At 40.7% G+C, this 22,104-nt stretch overlaps 2 protein-coding genes across 2 annotated transcripts; one reads left to right on the top strand and one right to left on the bottom strand.

Moving 5' to 3' along the window:
* Window positions 1–112: 112 nt before the first annotated feature.
* On the top strand, window positions 113–16,980 carry osgn1 (oxidative stress induced growth inhibitor 1). The gene is made up of 8 exons (XM_050037679.1): window positions 113–273; window positions 6,309–6,371; window positions 7,490–7,626; window positions 7,712–7,903; window positions 8,556–8,647; window positions 11,179–11,378; window positions 11,471–11,814; window positions 12,165–16,980. Exons 2-8 carry the CDS (start codon window positions 6,314–6,316, stop codon window positions 12,711–12,713), a joined length of 1,572 nt encoding a protein of 523 aa, XP_049893636.1. The 5' UTR covers window positions 113–273; window positions 6,309–6,313; the 3' UTR covers window positions 12,714–16,980.
* Window positions 16,981–18,718: 1,738 nt separating this feature from the next.
* Window positions 18,719–21,405, bottom strand: LOC126385775 (glycine N-acyltransferase-like). Its single transcript, XM_050037720.1, has 5 exons — window positions 20,866–21,405; window positions 20,583–20,693; window positions 20,374–20,482; window positions 20,034–20,157; window positions 18,719–19,914 (listed from the first exon to the last, which is right to left on the bottom strand). Exons 1-5 carry the CDS (start codon window positions 21,046–21,048, stop codon window positions 19,515–19,517), a joined length of 927 nt encoding a protein of 308 aa, XP_049893677.1. The 5' UTR covers window positions 21,049–21,405; the 3' UTR covers window positions 18,719–19,514.
* Between the last annotated feature and the right edge of the window lie 699 nt (window positions 21,406–22,104).

Below are 22,104 nucleotides of genomic sequence, written 5' to 3'. Positions count from 1 at the left end.
GGCTGAAGTGCCGGGAGCGGAGGTCGCTGCTGATTGGCTGGCGGGCCGGACTGCGTGTAGCGGTATATAATCTGTGAATGTGCAGCTCTGAGCGGCAGCTGCAGGTCTCCTCGCACATGTTAACGGAAGAAACCGAATAAAGAGCGTGAGACAAAACTGCGACATGAGTGAGTGAGGAGAAGAAGAAGAAGAAGAAGAGGGGAAAGACTAAAATATTCTTTTCAAGTGATACCTGGAAGAGGACGCTGAGAGCCGCATCACTAGGAAATATCTGTGAGTAACCATCTTGAATTCATATTAACCGGCGCGTGCGTTAGGGGCACGGGGGAGTGTGCTACAGATGAGTCAGGCCCGCGTTATTAAGCTTGATTTATTCATCAAAACGTGCGTTAACGATGAGTGTGTTCGTCAGTGTCCTCAGCTCACGCTGACGTGATGTGACCGGTGGGTGGGTGGTCTCTGCACAGACAGACAGACGGACTGGTTACATTACCAGTCATTCCAGTGACACACTGCAGTTCTCCCAGTGTCTCCTGATGCATTCAGCCAATAGACAGTGATGGTGGAAGAAGTATAACTATTAATACAGCAATGTAAATACAGTCATGCATTCTAACTATACAGAGTAACAGGAGAGTCCACTAAATAATCATATAATCATGAATAAGCATCATAATAAATTCTTTAACTTTGGATATTTTAAGTGCATTTTGCTTGTGTACTTTAAGCAGGATTTTGAGTGTGGAGCATTTCCATATTATCCTATTACTAATGAATACTTGTACTCACATCTTTTACTCAAGTCAAAGCAGCAGTACTACAGTGGACTCCTGTATTATAGTTAATAATTCATTAATGTTTCCATCACTCTAATGTTGTAGCAGCTAAAAATGGAGCAGATTTTAGTTAGTTATAAGATAATTTATAAGCTGATTTATATTTTGTTTTAATTATCTGAATCTGAAAAGTAACTTTGGTCAAATAGATCTAACTTTGTGGAGCCAAAGGAACCGTTTAAAACTTCCAAAATACGGTGGAGTACTAGTGCAAAGTAGCAGAAGATGGATGTACAAGTAAAGTACAAGTACCTTAAAAATGTCCTTGAGTAAATGCACTTGGTTGCATTCCACCACTGCCCTTACAAGTTAGAGTCCTGCCTGAATTGTATTGTATTGGATATGAGTTGTGAGCAGTTCAGTGTTATTCTCCGCCCCAGATCTTATGACTTGAAGGATTTTTTTCAGGCCTGAAGACTTAAAATTACTTAGTATTCTATGAGAAAAGGCAAAACTCAGAAAAATGAAATAAAATTCCTGAACAGAAACATTTTTCCTATTGTCTGCCCCTTAAATCATCCGATGAGCCCCCAGGGAATGTTTGTCATTAGTGCTTGATAAAAACAAGTATTTTTAAATCATTTAATATTTGCTAATGGGGTAATCTCTCCAGACCAGTATATTTAATGGTCAGTTATCTTTGCTAGACAGTCTGTATCACCACACAGGATTTTATTAGGTTTACAACTGGACTCCGACAGCCTCCGTAGATTCCAGCAGGCGGTTTCTCGTTCAGTGGGCAGATAATTAAAATCTCATTAGCCGTCTGGCCGGTGCAGGTGGCAGATGGCAGATGGGCCGTCCAGCCGCAGGATGACTTCAGGAGAGCGTCAGTGCAGGTGCCATATGGAGACAGAGTCAAAGAGGGCGTTTCATAGAATAAAAGATGATTATGATTGAAGAGGTGTCTGTGTATTAAAATAACACCAGCAGCTGGATATGACTTTGGGCTTTGCTATATTTGCAGCAGAGGAATATGACTCCTGTGAGAGTCACATTGATGGTGAGGTCTGGAGCCTCCTTTTCAGTGTTTTACAAATGTCCATTCACTGAATAAAAAATACTGTGTCATAAAGATGTGTCATAATCTTCAGAAGTGCACAAAATATGTTGCCTAAACAGGTTTTCCGTAAAGGAGAAAATAAAACTCCAGGCGTTTGATAAAGCATACAGTCATTAGGTGTGTCTCTAACTGCAAATCTCTCCAGATTCAGAATACTTTATTAATCCCCGGGGGGAATTTCCCCCCGGGGATTAATAAAGTATTCTGAATCTGAATCTGAAAATCTCTGTGAAAGGTCTTTATTTAAATTCAACATCTGCTTTTGAGGTCTTGAGTCGGTGGTTTGATTTCTTAATCAAACTTTTTTTATTATGTGCTGATGACAGTTTGATTATTTAAGTGCAAGTATCTGATATAAAGACTTACATCATCATCTGAAGAGGTCACGTGTGTTTGTGATTGTTTTGTAATGACTTGTCATGATGGTGTTACAAAATACTGACTGGAGCAATCGCATGTGCGTCCGCCCACAAATATGTGTGAGGGGAGAAGTGCTGTGTCGTTGTTACAGGTATTGTAAGCTTGTTACTAAGAGGTAAAACCGAAGTTTACTGTGGTTCCTCATTTGCGTTTGACATCTAGATGGTAGCTAGATGAGGTATTATCTGAGGACATATTTCAGTGTCTGCTGACAAGCCCTTTGCACGGACACAAAACAGGAAAACAAATTTGTTACCTAACAGTGAATTTTCAGGAAGACATTTTGTTTTTGAGATTACAATGACGCTGACTGGAATTCCTTTCTCGGTGCTCAAGGCATTGAAAAAATGGCGTTCGTAAATCTTATCATGACAAGTTTTGTGAGGAAGGTGTGGTGGGAAATTAACTGGGAAAAGATGACTGGTGATTTAAGTGAACTGGTGCTTTAACCAACATACAGACACAGACACATGTGAAAGTTCTGGATTTTCTGCACTCTTAATAACGATTGCTGCAGGGAGAGGAAAAACCTTAAGGGCAGGAAGGCCAAAGGTAACAAACACAATGTATCGTCAATTTTGCAGTAGCCATTAAACTACTGAGATGTCTCCAGTAATCGAAAATTGAAGACAGATGCTTAAAATTTAGCCCATTTTTTTAAATATAATAAACACAGACAACAATGGGCCACAGTGACTCTGATGACTGTGTCTCTTTACTGTAAGGCTGATGTTAGTCACCTTTTCTTGGGCAACGTCTTTGGCTTTTTCTGCCAAAAAACAAAGGAAAACCTGTTAGCCTGTCAAATCAGTACCATGAGGAAACTGGGCCAGTAGGGCTGCACGTAGTCATGTACAGTATGTGTGTGTGGGGAGGGGGGAGCGCTGTCCTGTAAAGCCTTTGGCAATGAAACACACTCTGGTCCTGACTTGCTGCCAACCCCTGCACTGCTCTTTTGTAACACTCTTTATCGCTCTCCAAACTTCTCTCCTTTCCCCCCCTCTGTCTCCCACTGGATCCGGTTCATTCCTTCTTCTCTTCACTTTCCCCACCTCATCTTTTTCTTTCATTCATTTCACTTTCTGACTTCATGTTGTACTCTCTGTCTGTCTGTGTAAGCATGACTCTGCAGATTCTGAAAAGCTGCCGCCACGCACCACTGCCCTCTGCCCAACCCGCCCCCGTCCTTCTGCAAGTGTGTGCACGAGATCACGGTTGACATCACGGTTTATATTAATGTTCCACCCTCTCAGTTGTCGATGTTTTAACCCCTCCTGCCACCACAAACACTCCCTACAACGTGTTGCATTCAGCTGGATTTTGATATGTAGGAGGAGAGACAAAGAGTTTCTTTCTGTGCAAAAAGAAACATTAAACAATGAGCTTTAAGAGTATTCAGCGTTTGTGCACAAGAAAAATACAAATTGTTGCTCTGAATGTTGCCGGTCAACTTGTCCCTTGGGCTGGTCATGAGACCTCAGCGTACCATATCAATAACTGCCATGCACCAAAAGTTGGCATCAAATGTCTGGCAGATTATTTATCTTTTTTACTTCTCCTTTGATTAGGTAGTTCCTCAGTAAAAGCAGCATTTTCATTTCAGACACTATTATTACTGTAAAGCTCTTTTATCTTTCTTTATCTTCATCAGCAGTCCTCTTTTATGGCGGGTGGTGAAAGCAAGACAAAGCGAGGGAAAGAGTGGGCATCCTTTCTGCTGACCCTGTGAAATCTTTGTGACAGTTGCCAGGATGCTTTTATTCAGTGAATCATCGCTGAGTTTTTGTAGAAAAGAAAGAAGATCCAGGTTCAGCCTTCAATGTCAGATTCAAGCTGTCCAGTCGTGTTTCTCTGCTGCAAACACAGCAGGCCCCAAAGTTACATCCAGCTGCTGATGTGTTATTTTAAAGGATATGTGTAACTTAAAGAAAATCCTTGTTAGTAGCAACACTGCTTTCTGAGACCATCTCTGCAAAAAAGCATCCTGTTGCTTGTGCTCGGATGCTCACGCTCAACTGGGCATGTGCAGTGTTCCTATATTTCATTTGGACCATAGGCTCCATGATACAAACTAGCTTTCCATTGGCAAATTACATTATTAGCTGATGGTAAGAGCAACCATGTAGACAAGCTAAGGTACAGCAAGCTAGCTAACATTAGCTCAGGTACCGTTACATCATTTATTGTTTCCTAAACTAATACCATTTGTCATAACACGTAAGTTAGTGTCATATATCACATCAGCCAGAGAAGTAATTTGGCAAACTAGCCTACTCACATAGCCACTTAGTATTTTGCTTGCAACAGCATTAGCAATCAAGCAAGCTAAGGTTAGCCAGCTAACTGTAAATAAGCTACACCAAATGGATCTGGTGTCGGCTGCTTTGTAATGTAGGCTGATAAAGAAGCTTGCAAACTGCAAACGAGCCAATTTATCAGCCAGATCAGTCTGAATGAAGTTGATAACATTTATCACCCAAGACAGGATTTTGCTACTTAAGCTAGCTTGCAATTGGGCCACATTAGTGAGCAAGCTAATGTTAGCTAACATTAGCCATTAAGGTTGCAACGGTATGAGATTTTCACGGTACAATAACCCCCCGCTGAAAATATCCTGGTTTAATGGTATCACGTATGACAGAATTATTATTATCAGTCAGAATGACACTTAAAGAAATTAAAACCGGTTATTTTTGGTAAAACATACGTAGTACTATATTTGAAACCTGAAACCATTTTTGATGGAGCTATGTGTAGCTCTCCCTCTTGAGGATAACTGAAATAAAGTTGAGATTTCCTTTCCAGTTGCATTTTTTTTTCCAATATCGTAGATAAGTAAATGTACGATAACCGTCAATTTTAGTATCCTGGCAAACCTTGAAACCAGTATAATTTTGCAACCCTATTAGCCATGAAAACCACAATATCACAACATATTTCACATGTCAGCCATTCCTCTACCGTTAGTATTTCTTCTCAGCAGCAGATGGCACTGAAATTATGCAAAATGTATATCACGGAAACAGCATGTGTGGACTCTGCGTTGTGATGGCTGCCAGTCGTTTGTTGACGTCAGGATACTCAATTTTTTTAGCTAATGTTAGCCACCGTTGCACACTGTAAGCGTCTCAGTTCTGAAGTTACATTACAACCAGTTCACCTATTGGTAATAGAAACATTTAATACATGTAAAAAGTTACATACAGAACCTTTAATACACGTGAACCTTCTTAACTGGGTGAAACTTAACCTCAGAAGAGGAGGAGCACTTCATTGTGCACATGCAGATTGTGGTGGAATATGATCGCACTGCAGCCTGCATGCTGACTGAGCTGTTGTCATCCTGGGATTAGTTGAATAAACTGTACCATGTGTCCGACCCTGGCTGGTATAAATCATGTGATGCGTCGATGAGTTATTATCAGTCATATTTATAAGCTGTTGAATGAAGACCGAGTCCAAACAAGGTCCTTATCTAAACTCAGAAAGAGCAGAAAAAATAAACATTTGCATGCACAGAGACAAGTTATATAACCTCCTAACAGCAAGACCTTCAGGATTTTTTTGTTTTCAAATGTGAAAATATTTCTACATCTGTATTAGTAGTGTAGTAGTAGTAGTAGTTTGTGTTATCTTCGTCTTTCATCTCTGCCTCAGGTCACGCACACGGCTTTTAAGTGTCTGTGGAACCGCCATATCTGAGTGTCTTTGTTTACTTGAGGTCATGTTGCTATGTTAAACTATGGGGTTAGACAGGGGAAGTGTGCGTGTGTGCGCGTGTGTGTGTGTGTGTGTGTGTGTGTGTGTGTGTGTGTCAGAGGTCAGTGGAAATGTACTGGCTGGTCATTGTGGTCGGTGACTGGCTTAGCAATCATTAACTAGTTCCCCCTTATTCCACTTTCTCAGTCTTAGATAATAGTGGTGATAAAACTTGGTAATGATGTTGCCAGAGTAATAATAATAATAATAACTTTTTTTTTTCTCCTCAGTCAAAATGGATCTTCATGATAAAGAAATTCTCCCTGGAGAGATTTTGCCTGTGGTGATCATTGGTAAGAAACACACACATCACGTGCACACATGCAAAACCGTACTTCATCATTTTGATCATGCAGTGGGAAACCTTAAAGGAGACGCACTAGATTTGCTTAGGTGGTTGATAGCTTACAGTATGTGTAGCTAACTATGAAACAGCACAACTCCCTTTGTCCTACCTTCACCTAAACACCTAAACCCACCAATAAAACATGAGTCATTTTGATTTGCCAAAAGATGATAAAGAAGATGAAAGAAGGTTTTTTTTTGTCCAGCTGTCATAAAAGATTCATTATTACAACATAGTAAAACAGCAGTTGGAGTCAAGCAACAGATTTTAAAGAAAAGGGTGAGATGCAAGTTCACACAGTGATTGCTAATAATTACTACATAGAGGGTGTTGGCATTGGCTGCCGCAGGAAGTGGATGAGGCAATGTTTGACAAAATTATGAGGTTGCAGCTCACCAGCAGAGAGATGATGACTGTTAGTTTTTGAACGGATTTAAGACTCGCCGACAGAATTCAGGGTTACTATGTAAACCTACAAAATGTAAAGTATGTCTTCAAAACATAAAGTTAGATTACTGTTAAAAAAAACTTAAATGTTTTTTGTGTGTGCAAATGACGTCAGCATTTAATTTGCTGTTTAACAGTCAGCTGGCCTCTGAAGAAGCGTGATATCCATTAGTCATCATAAGCAGGCGACTAAGAGTTTTTACAGCTTTGCATTTGGCTTCTGTGTGCGTGCTTTTCGCTGAGTCATTGTGCAGATTAATTCGTGGTACTTCAACTTGCTGTGTCACACTGCAGTCTGAATGAGTTTTATATCATGCTTAGTCAGTGACTGTGCAATAGCGATATTTTTTTTAGCTGTGGCTGTTTCTGTTTTCTACAGTATCTGTTCCTTCAGATAGAGTTTCATAAAAAGACGGAAGACAGACCACAAACAAACTCACTGATTACTGCAGGTGCAACAACAGCAACAAAGTACAAAAACACTGTGCACACAGTAACACAGCTGTTAAAGCATTGTGTGGGTTACCAGGGCAACTGGAAACCAATCACATTGCGTAGCTACAACAGCCTAGCAGTCCCACTGAATCTCACTTGTCTCCCTCTCCCTCTGTTTCTCAGGTAATGGCCCATCGGGGATCTGTCTGTCATACCTGTTGTCAGGTTACACCCCCTACCTGTCACCTGAGGCATCGCACCCCAACCCCTTTCTACACAGCAAGCTGGAAGAGCAGCCTCACCTGTCACTGTTGGAGCAGGTAACACACAAGCATGCACATATACAGTAGGTTGTTTACAATGTGAACACTGCCTCACAGTGTCTGTTGCCCTCTGTCTCTTCAGGATCTGGAGTACCTGTGCGAAGGGTTGGAGGGCCGATCATCCAATCCCGTGGCTGTGCTCTTTGACTCACTGCTGCTCCCCGACAGTGACTTTGGATTGGACCACACTTCTCCGTTGGAATGGCGTTATGAGCCAGAGCGTGCAATCCCTCACCTGGTGCTGGGGAAGGGTCCGCCCGGAGGAGCCTGGCATGTATGTAGCTAGTACTGGTTGTCTATAGATCATTGATTATTTGTCTATTTGTAGTATTTCAGAATTATTTTTAGTGAAAGCAGGGTGGTATTAACTGAGTTTAAAACAGCATAGGTGAAGTGATAGTCTTGTTAAACTCCAAAAGCACTTATTTTATTTTGTTAAGTCAATTATCTGTGTTTCAAAATGGTTGCATTAATAGTTATGGGTTTACCCTCAGATTACAGCACAGAACAGGAATAATATGATCCACTTAAAATGTAGGGCTTCAAAAATATGTATCTTTTTTTTTAATTGGCAGTTAATACCTTTAAAGTTTTATGTTTATCTTTCATAAATGTACTGATGTGCCAAAACCCATTAAACAACAGGATCCTTGTCTTTAAATATGAATGTGAAGGCAATTTACTTAGCAGACATGGTGATATGTGCAAATAAGCTCTGCTTTCCCCGTCAGCTGCTGTTTCTGCACACACTAACGCTGCCATATGCACAATGCAAACATGACTGCAGCTCTACATTTGTATGAACACAAGAGTTTGATTCAGTCTAACAACTGAAATCTTTACGACTTAAGTCTTTCATACAATATATTGAAAACATTATAGCAGATCAGTACAGTCTGGTGATTTTGTGTGTCTGTTGTTCTCAGGCTATGGAGGGCTCCATGCTAACTCTGAGCCTGGCTAACTGGATGGAGCTTCCTGGACTCAAACTGAAGGACTGGATGAGAGAGAAACGAAGGTCGGTCCACAGTTAACCGTACATGTCTGAACCACTCCTCATATGTGTGTGAAATACACAGCAGGGTTAAACTCCCAAAAATAAATAAAAAAACAACTTGTCAACTAACTGATGACCCAAACAAAAAATTGTAAGCTCATTAACAACTTCAACTAACAACAAGAAACTACAACAAGAAATTATAGCCGACAACCTAAAAGTCTTTAGTTAGCTCGCAGGTTAGACTTAAAAGTTGTTTACTGGCTGACATCCTGAACAAAAGTTGTTAGCTAACTGAAACCTTGAACAAGTTTGGTAGCTAGCTGACAACTTGAAAAAAATGTGTTTGCTACTCAACCACCCGGACTTAAAAGTTGTTAGCTAGCTGACAATCTGAACGTTAAGTTACTAGCTAGATAACTACCAGAGGTTAAACGGTGTTTGGTTGCGACAGCATTAACAAAGTTGTTGGCTAACTTACAACCTGGACAAAAAGTCCTTTCGCTAGCTGGCAACCTCAAGTTTTTAGTTAGCTCGCAAGTTAAACTTAAAAGTTGTTTACTGGTTGACATCCTGAACAAAAGTTGTTAGCTAACTGAAACCTTGACCTCGACATCTTGGACTTGAAAGTTGTTAGCTAGCTAACAATATGAACGTTAAATTACTAGCTAGCTAACTACCTGAAGCTAAAAGGTGTTTGCTTGTGACAGCTTTAACAAAATTGTTGGCTAACTGACAACCTGCACAAGAAGTTATTCGCTAGCTGGCAACCTTAATTTGTTAGTTAGCTCACACCTTGAAGTTAAAAGTTGTTTGCTTACTGACAACTTGAACAGAATTGTTAGCTGGCTGACAACAACAAGAAGTTGTTAGCTAGCTGACAATCCGTTACTAGCTCGCTAACTACCTGAAGCTAAAAGGTGTTTGCTAGCTGGCAACCTTAAGTTTTTTGTTAGCTCGCAAGTTTTGCAAACTTAAAAGTTGTTTACTCGCTGACATCCTGAACAAAAGCTCTTAGCTAACTGAAACCTTGAACAAGTTTGTTAGCGAGCTGACAATCTGAACGTTAAGTTACTAGCTAACTAACTACCTGAAAGCTATTTGGTTGTGAAAGCGTTAACAAAGTTATTGGCTAACTGACAACCTGCAAAAAAAGGGGAACTGCCCATTGGTTCGACAGCCCATTGGTCCGACATCCCATTGTTCCGACCATATTAAACTCATTGTTCCTAAGTCCGTTCCGAAATCATCATGATGCCCTGTGGTTAAGGTCTGGTTAGGTTTAGGCACAAAAACCACTTGGTTAGGGTCAGGAAAAGATCATGGTGTGGGTTAAAATGAAAAAGAAAGTGGCAAACACATAAGCTGTGAGCCTGCTCTGCCTCAAGCCGGTCGCGGCGCACCATACGCCCGCCGCGAGCCGTTCAGCACCGCGGACAGTCGGACTAATGGGATGTCGAACCAATGGGCTGTCGAACCAATGACATGGACCCCAAAAAAAGTTGTTTGCTAGCTGGCAACTTAAATTTGTTTGTTAGCTCACATCTTGAAGTTAAAAGTTGTTAGCTAACTGACAGCTTGAACAGAGTTGTTAGATAATTGACAACTTGAACACAAAGTTGTTAGCTAAAAAATTTCATCTCAAAGTCAACGGCTTTTTTTAAAACTGGTTTTTGGTTAGATGCCTGAAATAAGGTCTGTCGTTAACAGAGGCTTAAGAGACTTTCACGTTTTGTTCTACAACATAAAATATGTCAGTAAATTGGGCGTCAGTGGCTTAGTGGTTAAAGCAGGCGCCCCATGTACAAGGCTGTTGCCGCAGCGGCCTGGGTTCGAATCCAGCCTGTGGCCCTTTGCTGCATGTCATCCCCCCTCTCTCCCTCCTTCACGCTTACCTGTCCTGTCCAATAAAGGCGAAAATGCCCAAAAAAAAATCTTAAAAAAAAAAAATTAAATAAAATATGTCCGTAAATACCCCACTCGTCCTAAATTTACCATTTTGAAAAGTTAAGTTTGCGCTCATGTTAAAGCCAGTTAGCGGCCACAGAAAGAATATTGTGATTGTACTACATGGATTAAAGCCCTCTCTCAGTACACCACCAGGATCACCAGACAAAACAGTGAAGTACTACATAAAGAAACATGAGCCACAGAGCAAATAGTGTGTGTTCATGCGTTACTCTGTCCTTAGTTTGTTTTTCAAATGACTTCCCGCTGAGCTCCATTTGATCGACATAAAATGCTGTTGACATCACAGTTGACTTGATAAGCGTTTTTTCTTTTGGGAACCCTTACACTTCCTGTTCAGCTTGTTCAGACTTGTTTTACTTACAGTAACACCTAGTAATCTTCAAAAGTGTTATATACATGTGTTTAATTAATAAAACCAACTGAATAAAACTGAATAGATTTCAGTAAATATTCTGTAAATAGAATTAATAGCCTCTGTGCCTTGTTGATATACAGAGAACTCTCCTTTGCTGTGTTTTATTTATACAAATCTGTGTGTGCGTTTTGTATTTAAAGGTATTTTCATGTTCATTTTATTCCAGAAATGTTAGAAATGACCGTGCCACACCAGCAGAGATAGCCTCCTACTACCAGCACTATGTTTCCCAGATGTCTCTGGAGCAAAGCTTTGCATGTGGAACCACTGTCACCATGGTAACCAGACAGCCTGGCAACCAGGAGGGATCTCCACCCTGCTGGAGAGTGATGGGACTGCAGCGTAGAGAGGGGGAAGAGCTGGGAGGTACAGTGAATGAATACACTCCTAAATAGTGCTGTAGCATGCAAATATAAAGAGAAGTGACACATATTAACCCCTGTATCTCCCTCTGCTAGATGGCTCTGCTGTGTCAGAGGAAGTACCTTTCTCCCTGTTGGCCCACAACGTGGTGTTGGCGACGGGAACCCACGACATTCCAGCCAGGCTCGGCGTGGAGGGCGAGTCCCTGCCCTACGTCTGCCACTCTTTCTGGGAGCTGGAGGCAGCCATCTCCCGCGGCGAGCTTGACCAATCATCAGATCCAGTGCTGGTGGTGGGGGCGGGGCTTACAGCAGCTGATGCTGTACTGGCTGCCCACCATCTCAACACACCTGTCTACCACGCCTTCAGACGCTCAGTCACCGACCCCGGCCTCATCTTTAACCAGCTTCCCAAACTGCTCTACCCAGAGTACCACAAGGTGAGGAGGGTTTACCTGGAGCTGCTGATAGTTTTCAAATATTAACAGTAACATTTGTAATATTCAATAGCTTAAGTAAAAGGTTCACATTTCCTAACAAAAATAAAGAAATTCCATGTATCAAGTTTTCAATGTTTGCACCAGTATGTCCAGTAAGGAGAAGATTACAGCCTGTATTTCTTATTTAGTCTTTATACATCTTGCAGAAAATCCACATGCTTGATAAATGAGTGAAAAGCTTAATTGATTGATTGGTCAATGATAATTTGACTAAAGTGTGACATTTTGAGCTGTCAGAGCTAAAGACTTATGTAACATCTAACCAACTCTTTCCTATCTTTGGCCTCCAGGTTCACCAGATGATGACTCAGCAGCAGTACCGGCCGAGCCCTCCACCACTGGAAAACGCCCAAAACCTCCATGACCACTCCACTCCCTCCTCCATTACCACCCCTTCATCCCCCTCCTCCTACCCGGGTTACCTGAGCTTCCCACGCCACAGGGTTGTGGCGTTCCGACCCGACCGGAAGTGCATTCTGGAGTCAGAATCCGGCCAGCAGACGGTGGTCCAGATCTCCAAGGCGCTAGTTCTGATCGGCGCCCACCCCAACCTTTCCTTTCTGGGTGACAATGGCCGTTCACTTGGCATCAACCCCGATGAGCCAATCACGTGCCGGAGGAACCCCATTGAGGTGGACCCCTTCACGAACAAAGTTGTTGCAGCAGAGGGGCCGGGCCTGTACGCCATGGGGCCGTTAGTCGGCGAGAACTTTGTCAGGTTCCTGAAAGGAGGAGCCCTGGCTATTGCTAGCGACCTCGCCAAGACACAGAGGGAGGGAGAGGGAGGGGATATGACCACAGACAGATGGGTGGACAGACAGGTGACCGCACAGACATAGGCGGAGGTTTGTGTTCTGGATTGTCACAGGTTTCCTGGGACATGAAGGTTCAGTGGACTGAAGCAAACAGAAATACTCTGATCTGATCTGAAGTGATCGATCGAGGCCACGTTTCCAGAAATCACAAAGTAGGGAACTCAAACACGCTGCTAACTTGTGTCAAGGCATGAAACAGGCAACAAGTTGACTGTACAACTGGACTTGCACTGGTGTGGATGGGTCTGATATGTTATCAGATCAACTGTAGTTCTGGTGTGGCAAAAAACCCTCCAGATTTCAGGCATCCTGAAGAGCAGCTTGAGACATGCCAACAGCTGTGCTCCAACAGAAACACAGGTCAGTCATATGTAAGTTGGAGTAAGAATGAGAAAGAGACACAAGGATGTGACGATGCGTTCAGGTCATCCTCGTCAATGTATAAAGCTTGAAATGTTCATATTTAATACCACCAAATTGTTCTGGAAGGCACCATCATCACTTTATATGCTGCGTGTTTCACACTTATACTGGATACCAATATCTGCATTTGAGTATTTCAAAAGTCTGATATCGATATATTGGCCAATATCCTAATTTTAACTTAAACACACAACATAGAGATTTATGATGATGATCCCTTAAATTTGCCATCAATGAACTGACATTACAGCACTAAAACTACTTTGTCAGTGCCATCTGGTGGTCAAAAGATGTAATGCAGAAACTTTTGACATTTCTGCAAAGCAGTTTTGCATAACTCAACAATATATCCATTATAAGATAAAATCAGTTGATTATACTGCAGGTTGCAAGTTTTACACTGTTTGTCTGCATTACTTTTATAACAGTGCTGATCATGTTCAGGCTCACACAACCAAAATATGTGTGTATAACCTGTAAACATGACACATGATATTTCATACTTTATGAGTTGATGAGGATGGACACAAACAGAGATGGTGGAGATTTAGAAGACAGAGAGAATAGAAATGAAAAGAGGATTTACAAAGAAGGATGAGAAAAACAATCCTTACAGTAGTTCTGCTGAGGCTTCTTATCACTCAGAGAGCCTCGATCACTACAGCAACTTCCTGGTTAAAGTTTAACCACTCAGCATCACACTTAACCAAAACAGCCTCACTCTTTTTTAACAATGTACAATAGGGATGATTAACATGTATCTGTAGTTTAAGTGTCTAATCTTACAACACTACACTGTTGCAGGTCTTCGCAAAACACACTAGTTTATTCCTGCTTCGTTTTTGTATCATTCTCCATGTATGTGTTTGTATATTATGGATTTTGTGAATCTATGGTGCTTTATTTTGCTATGTTCGTATGATTTTTAGTCATGTAACGGGCAACTGTACCTACCTGATATCTTTGTAAATCTGTAATGATTATGAAAAGGTTGTATACTTTACAAAACACGAGAAATATATATATATATTTTTTATGATTCCTCTCACATCAGAGATTGAACATTAATATAATGTTGAATGAATGACAGAAAACCAGCACTGGTTTTAATCCCTATTTGCATTGGTGTATTGTTACCAATGGATGTTATTTCCGCATTAATCTACCACTTCTGTAACTTGTAATAATAACATAAATTATCTTATGTTTTTGTGTAAAAGAAGTCACATGCAGTGCAAACTGAAATCATGATGATTTCAGCCATAAAATACATTTTTCTACATAATGTTGATTTTCCTTCTACTTCATGACGTACATTTTTAAAAGTTTTATTACTTCAAACTACAAGTTGTAATTTGGCAAGATGGTGATAGCGTCTGACCGTAATTCATCAATTATTTAGTCCCAATGCAAAGAAGGATAATTGTGATTCATCTTTAGATTGTAAACATAGTGTTACATATTCAGTTGCATTTACATGATGCCAGTAATTCACTTGTGCGCTTTATTTTTGACAAATAGCTCTTAAAATAGATAAAACATATGTTTTTGCATTTATTTAAGAAAATAACTGAATTATTATGCTTTTAAAATCAGAAATAATAATCTATCTATTTTTTCAAACTTAACTTTAGCACAGCTGTTTATGCATGTCGAGGCTAAACTGCTTCCAGAGTTTGTGGTCAGACATTTAAAGAGCTGATGATGTCCTTTAGTTCGATTGAGCAGGATACTAAACCCTGAACATCGAAAGAGTCAAAACTAAAATCAGTTCCTGTGGATACTTTAACCTCCAACCTGCTAACGTAAAAAAAAAAAAAAAAAAAAGAGAGTACCTAAAGTGATAAGTTGATGGATCGAGTTTGATTTTGACCCAGTTTGATATTTCACTCACAATACTTCCTGTCTGTGGCACTCAGCTCCGAGCCCACTGGTTCCCACTGAAGACGCAAATCCTTAAAAACGAGTCTCAAACAGGAGGGAACAGTGCATTTTGTTGGGGACTGTTTTCAGCGGCAGATTAATCCACATGTGAGTGTACGAGTGAGTATCTGGGGCAGCAGGACGATGTATGTGGGACTGAGTCATAATAAATTAAAGTGTGTGTTCATGGTGATGAAGGAACACATCACCCAGTGCAACAGTGCGGCTCATTAAAGTATTTTTTAATAATTTTGGGACAAAAATGGAGCTCTGTGGCACAGAAAAAGACGAAATATCAGACTTCGGATCGAAACTTGCAGATAAATTAATTGTTGTTTTGGCCTTTTTATGGCATTTGTGACAATAAGAAGCATATAAGATATCACCAGACTTTAATATGTTGGCAGCTTTGTGCATTTTTCTTACTTCAATCTGACACATTAAATCATTACTCTGGTCTTAAGTTAACAGCAACTTTATAATATAAAATTATAATAGTAGTGTTGAAAAACACTGCATTGTTTTCACTATTAAATACCAAATTTCAAAATAAAAGTATAAAAAAACAAAACAATAGTGAGACAAAGTATTCTGTACTCTGTATTTAATACATAAAAGAACTCGGGCTGCAACAAACCAACCTGGTCTCAATCCCAATCTTGTCAGGTACTAGGGCTTGGTGAGTGGCCCATCGGCTTCAGACGCCAACGCACAGAGACACCCTTTAGCAGCAGTATGAGACACCCAGGGTGGCAGCATTTGATGACACTCTGTGCAACTACCATAGTATAAACACCGCGAAGGGAGGGAGGGGAGGTCGATGGATTTTCACTTTCACCTGACGCCGCTATTCATGTCTTGTGTGAAATCAAAAGTCAACCGAGCATATTCAATAACAATGTAGTGTGCGAGAATGTGTAGCATATCACGTGACTTTATATTAGAAACAAACGTACTTATTTAAGCCAAACCAGGATGTTTTGTTCTAAACCTAACCATGTACTCTTGTTGCCGAAACCAAAGGAAGTGAACCTTTTACCCGTGTTCTAAGTTTATTTTTTAAAATCTGTAGACATTTAACGAGCAGAAACTGTACATTTCCTGTGAAAGTGTAAGTTTACTTTGAAAAGACAAAATTCATGTAACAAGTGTAGTCATGAACATCCAAATCTGACACCGGATGGATGCCTAGTCATGACGGGCCACTGACCAAGCGTCAGTATTTGACAAGTTGGAAGTGAGAACGATTGCAGCTCACAGTTTTATCAATATTGATCCGTTTTCTGATTTTTCATTTTCTCAGTTAATTCCCAATTAATTGTTCTGAACAGTAAAATTTTCCATCACAAGTTTCCAGAGCACAAGCCGACATATTCAGATCGTCCAAAACCAAAAGATACTCAGTTTACTATGACAAAAGACTCGCTGAATAACTACATTTGAGAAGCTGTAATTAGACGATTTTACGGAAAAATGACTAAAACAACCAAATGATTATCAAAACTGATTCTTATAAATCTCTTGTCTTTGTGACTCATTAATTGGTTAGTCGTTTCAGCTCAGTCACAGGCAGGGCTGGAGTTTTCGTCAGTTGAAGCTGTTAAAATAAACATCTTACATAGTTATTATTTGATATGTGTATTTATTTTATTCAACTTTATGCCTGAATGCCGACAGAGAACTGTGATCTGCAAGAGCCAGCTGTGCCTTAAGACACATCATTCACAGATTTTGTTTCACAGCCGAATGAGAATGGCTCCATCTGAATGTCTCTTTTGTTTTGCAGTAAATATCATGTCCGGTCTTTTTTTTTTATCGCAACATGTTTTGTCTTGTTTGTATGAATGGGGTGGTTTATATATCAGAATAAGTTTCCATCTGTATCAAATCTATGTTTTCTATCTTCATTTGTCTGTGGGTGTCTATTAAAAGGACATTTTCAGCAGTTCTGTTGTGTTTTCTCTGTTTTTGGACTGTTTCTTCCTCAGTTGTTGTTTGCTGTATGTTGTCTTATTAAAGGAGGAGGAGAAATTATTATTGTTGCAAGTGGCCATTACGGGGAAGATTTATCCTGGCTAGCACTGCTTGAAAGGCAGGGTGTGCCCTGGACAGGCCACCAAACTATCACAGGGCTGAGACATGGACACAGACAAACATTCACACTCACATTCACACCTACAGCAATTTAGAGTCACCAATTAACCTGCATGTCTTTGAACTGTGGGAGGAAGCTGGAGTACCTGAAGGAAACCCCTGTGACACATGGAGAACATGGAAACTCCACACACGGGCTTCAGCCTGCTGGCAGGTTCAAACCAGACCTTTCTTCAGTGGGAACCACTGCACCACTGTGTCACCCCCGGGAAATTTTCATACATTCAAAGATAATTTATTTAATGTGAACCATATAGCACAGGCAGTTAAACCAGCTTTAGTATCTGTGGAAAGGATATTTGAGACATTAGATAAATCATTTATATAGATGAGGAATAATAATGGTCCAAGAATGGACTCCTGCGGGACTCCACAGGGTAATCTAGCCGTGTTGAAATAGAAACCCTTAACACAACCAGCCGGTTGCTGTAATATTTTAAACTATAACGGCGAACGGCCGGGTATCGCGCCGATGTTAAAGGATGGCTTTTTTGTGAGTGTCTGAAGTCACTGCCCAAGCGCCGGATTTCGACCTTGGAGTGAGACGGGGTTGGCTCTGCAGCAGATGAGAATGCCTTTCTGTGTTGGGTTTTGTTTTTGTTTGGTGTCTCAAAAGTCATGAACTGGCCGGAGGACAGGTGAACAGCAGAGAGGAGCACGAGGCCTATGAAAACTTAAAGATGGTTACTTCTTTTCATATATCTCTTAGTTACTCAGTCTCTGTTTCAAACGTGTTACATACTTATTTGGATTGATGTTTGAGTGCTACTTGGGTGGAGACTGATGCTATTTTGTGGTGGGGCATCATTGCACCTCGCCAGTAAAGGAGCTAAAATTAGTGTGTTCACCTGGGTGTTGTGTTTCCATCAATGCCAAGGTATTTGCTATCCATTACCATGTCATGCTACCTTGTCTGGAAGGGGGCTAAATAATGCTCCAAAGTTACACTAAATCCTAGCAAGGGAAAAAGTGGCGTTGTATTTGAATATTTCTAAGTAGTGGGGTCCCTCAACAGTCTTGGAGTTGCATGAATTGGGTATGACTGGAGAACAGAGAGCTAACAGCCATATTCTCTATACACTTTCAGTTCTGCATACACAATTTGACCAATATTTCAAGGTTAAATGAATAAATAAAGAAAAAATGTGCTTATTATTTGATCTTATAATACCTGGCAATAGTTTCCTTCATCAATGTTTGAGTTCACTTTTCTTTAATCGTTAATTAGAAGGCTTTTTTTTTTCAGCCCTGGATGTGATGACCTCTGCTTTTCAAAATAAGATCTAAGTATGTAAAATACACACAGAAATATGATTCACTGGATTTGATTTACAGGATGTATAAAACATGTTGTCTGTGTTGCTTATAAATTAAGAAATTTCAATAAATTGTGGGGAACAGGGGCGTAAATATAGACAGTGCGGGCATTGCGGAGAGAACAGGCTCAGGAAAGGCCCTGATCACACAGAAAGCAATTCAGCAGCTAGAAGCGGCTTTTTGTGATTGTTTTTAATAAGAATGAAGCTTTTTGTGTGTTTTTTTGCATTGGGATGCGCCTCGCATTTCTGCACTCTCTGCGCCTGGCATTTTTGCTGGAGCGCTCTGAACTCCTCAAGTTAAAAAAACAAAACAAACTTAGCACAGAGAAATGCCCCGCGTCATCTCTTTTTTTGTCATCTTTTTCCCCATTGTTAAATCAGACGATTTGAGAGGTGGGCCTTCTGTGGTGGTCACGACAACAAGTTTACAGTTGGTAAACAATGGAGGAGAAACTGGTGGTAGCGGTAGCTGGATACCCAGAGCTATACGCCCTGACGATAGACAGCAGGTTGTCAAACTGCCCCTGAGTCATCCTAAAATATGCCTGGAAACAGTCATCATGGAGGAGAAGCTCCTGGACCAACTGGTGGTACTCCCCATGACCCACCCTCTTTTTTAGGGTCTCATGTACTCACACAGATCTCTGTTTATCGTGCTCAACAAACTATCTGCTGACAGCCTCTGACCCTAAACCAGAGCTACAGACAGCACCCTCTGCCTCAACATTTTAGGAACTAGAAACTGATTATTGTGAGATAAAAAACAGTAGATTGATTACACGAGAAGGGTCGCAGAAGTCCCAAAGGCTGGCCTGGGTATGTTCATGAAACAAGTTATTTCAGATTGAGGCAACTGAACTTGAACTGGAAATACAACATGTTCCCATGCACTAGGAGGCTAAAAAACATAACCTTTTAAACCCTAATTTCCGACTAGCATTTCCCCCTTCCCTTTTTCTATGTTGAGAGCAGCCTGTGATTTTAAGGGACTTCTTCGTTGACACATTTAAAATTCATTGAATACAATACAGGCTTCCCGGTGTGAGGGGACTTCACTTAAGCCCATGCTTTTTAAGAGCCTGTAGGTCACCTCGTTCTCCTCTTCTCTGAAGCCGTAGACTGGGTAGCCCTGAGCGTGGAGTCTCTTGGCCAAGGTGCTGATCACAACCTTGGCGTAGCCTTTTCTTCTGTGCTCTGGCAGAGTGTGCAACACGCCCATTGCACAGGATGCAAAGGTGAGGATCCAGGACACAGGCTTTCCCTCTGCGTCCAGCACGCAGCAGGAGGGAAAGTTTGCGACCATGTTTCTGATCATCCTGACAGTCCGCTCGTTCCTCCCATACCTCCACATCTGATTCACCAAGTCGACATGTGATTCATCCAGAGAGCTTAATGAGATCCCCGAGCTGATGCAGAACAGAGCAGATGGCTTTACAGAGCAGAATCCTGCTTTATTAATGAACTACTAAACCTAAGATAACGATTGTGGTCATACAGTAGACACTAAAGATATCACTGGTGTTACCTGTCTATAGAGGGAAGGTTGGATACATCTGGTATTGTCATGTGACTCACTGTCAGGCTGCTGTTGAACACGCCTTTTTCTCTTGCGACTGCTTTGAATATCTCCACATGGCGGAGATTGATATCTTGGACAGAAGTTATAAAAGAAAAGCTTTTAATAAATGTGAGAAACTTAATTTTGTATTTATACATCTTCCTGAGTTCTGAGAAAATGAATGATATAAAATAATGAAAGATTTCAGTCTGTCAGAATGTTGATGTATATGACACCATAGTCGTGTTAGAAAAGAGAGTCTCATTATTCAAGAAGTGAAAAGAACAAACGTTATTATTGCTCTTACCAACACAAAGGTACTGGGTCCAGTCAATAACAGAGGACTTCCTTAAAGTTTCCTCTAGAACAGCTTCATCTTTTGCAAAAACCACTGTAGTTTTAAAGAGATCACCCTTCTATAAGAAATATGTGAAGATATATGTGTGTATATATACAGATACATACAGATATATGTCGTTATTTGCATTTATATAATACACATAGATGAGTAGTTACCTGTTCATATTTTGGTTTGCAGACAATGACATTGAACTCTGGCCATCTGTCCACTAAAACCCTCACAGGGTCTGATGTGACTCTGTTTCTGAGGACCAGACAGCCATAAGCCTTAAAGATGAAAGAAACAGTTCAACTGTAATCCAAAGAATATTTAATCAGGTATTAAAACAGTGAATGTGTTTACATGTTTGTTAGAAAGCAAACAGAAAATAATAACAGGCTAATATTAGTCCTCAATTAAAATATAAATACTGTATTATAGTTGTGTGAGGGGACACACCTGTTGTGACTGAGGTAAATATCTCTTCAGATGGATCTCAGTCAGTTTCAGCTGCTCTCCGGTCAGTTCCATCAGGTGTCGTGTTGTCTGAGTGAACCTGAACGATGCTCCCACACCTTTTCTCTCCATATGTGCAAAAAGAAAAGGCCTATACGCAGTTCCTATCATCCTGTTGAAATTCATTTTGCAGCACTTTGATACCTTCCAGCTCTGAGCTCCAGGAGACTGTGGTCATCTGCTCTTTAGAGAAACGTGATCTGCTCTTCAAGACTCGTTTGCGCGACTTCATCTCTTTTTATGGTAAGGTATGTCTGATACATATAGTAGACTAAAACAGATCCTTACGGACACGCGAACACGGGGACGCGGCCAACTGTCTGTTCTGACTGTTCATGGTGCATTCATACACCCCCGTAAACCCGTCAATCTCCACTCGAATGGCCTCAAAGGTTGATTAAAACAATGAAGTTTCCATTTTCATATGTTCCGTTGTTGAAATACATTATTATATGATAAAATTATAACAATAACCCATTGATATATAACAACACTGGGACTTTAAACTGTCAATGTGCTTTACAAGGAGTTCTGAGCCCTTATTTACTTCAGCCTACTAGTTCATTGGCCTACAAGGGTCGTCCTGATAAACTTTGCATTGCAAAGCTGATTATACAACAGTTAGTTCCGACCGAGTAATTTGATTGGACGAGAGGCATTCCGTGAGTGCTGATATAGAGTATAACATCACTGGGACTTGTAACAGTAAAATCACTCCGCCCCAGTGGCGTGCACAGACTTTTTGAAGGGCAGGGGCGAAAAGAAAAAAAAGGGCACATACAGCGCGTTCTCGCCACTGAAGAGGGCACTAAGTTCTGCGTGTTTTCAAGGGCACTTTAGACATGTTTATATGTTATACAAATGGCACATTATATAGCCTTAAAACAGACTAACTAGACAGACTACTCAAGTTAGTTTGTAGTTAGGATCAGCATCCACGAGAAGTGTGTAGATTCAACGTTGGACTGTGAAGAACACACAGAGACATGGATGTATGAAGGAAATAAATCCCTGGGGGGGGTCTTAATTTTCAATTAAGTAGATGCCATTTCCTGTATTCTAGTGCATTTTAACACCATATTAGCACCAGATACTCCAAACTGGTTCTGTGAGATATAGTTCTGGCTCAATATAGATCAAAAAAGGGCCCAACATAAAAGTCATTGCAACAGTAATGTTTCA

The sequence above is a fragment of the Epinephelus moara genome, chromosome 24, assembly GCF_006386435.1.
Source record: "Epinephelus moara isolate mb chromosome 24, YSFRI_EMoa_1.0, whole genome shotgun sequence".
Taxonomy (NCBI): domain Eukaryota; kingdom Metazoa; phylum Chordata; class Actinopteri; order Perciformes; family Serranidae; genus Epinephelus; species Epinephelus moara.
The sequence above is the reverse complement of the archived record's forward strand: the minus strand, read 5'-3'. Positions and strand labels throughout refer to the sequence as shown.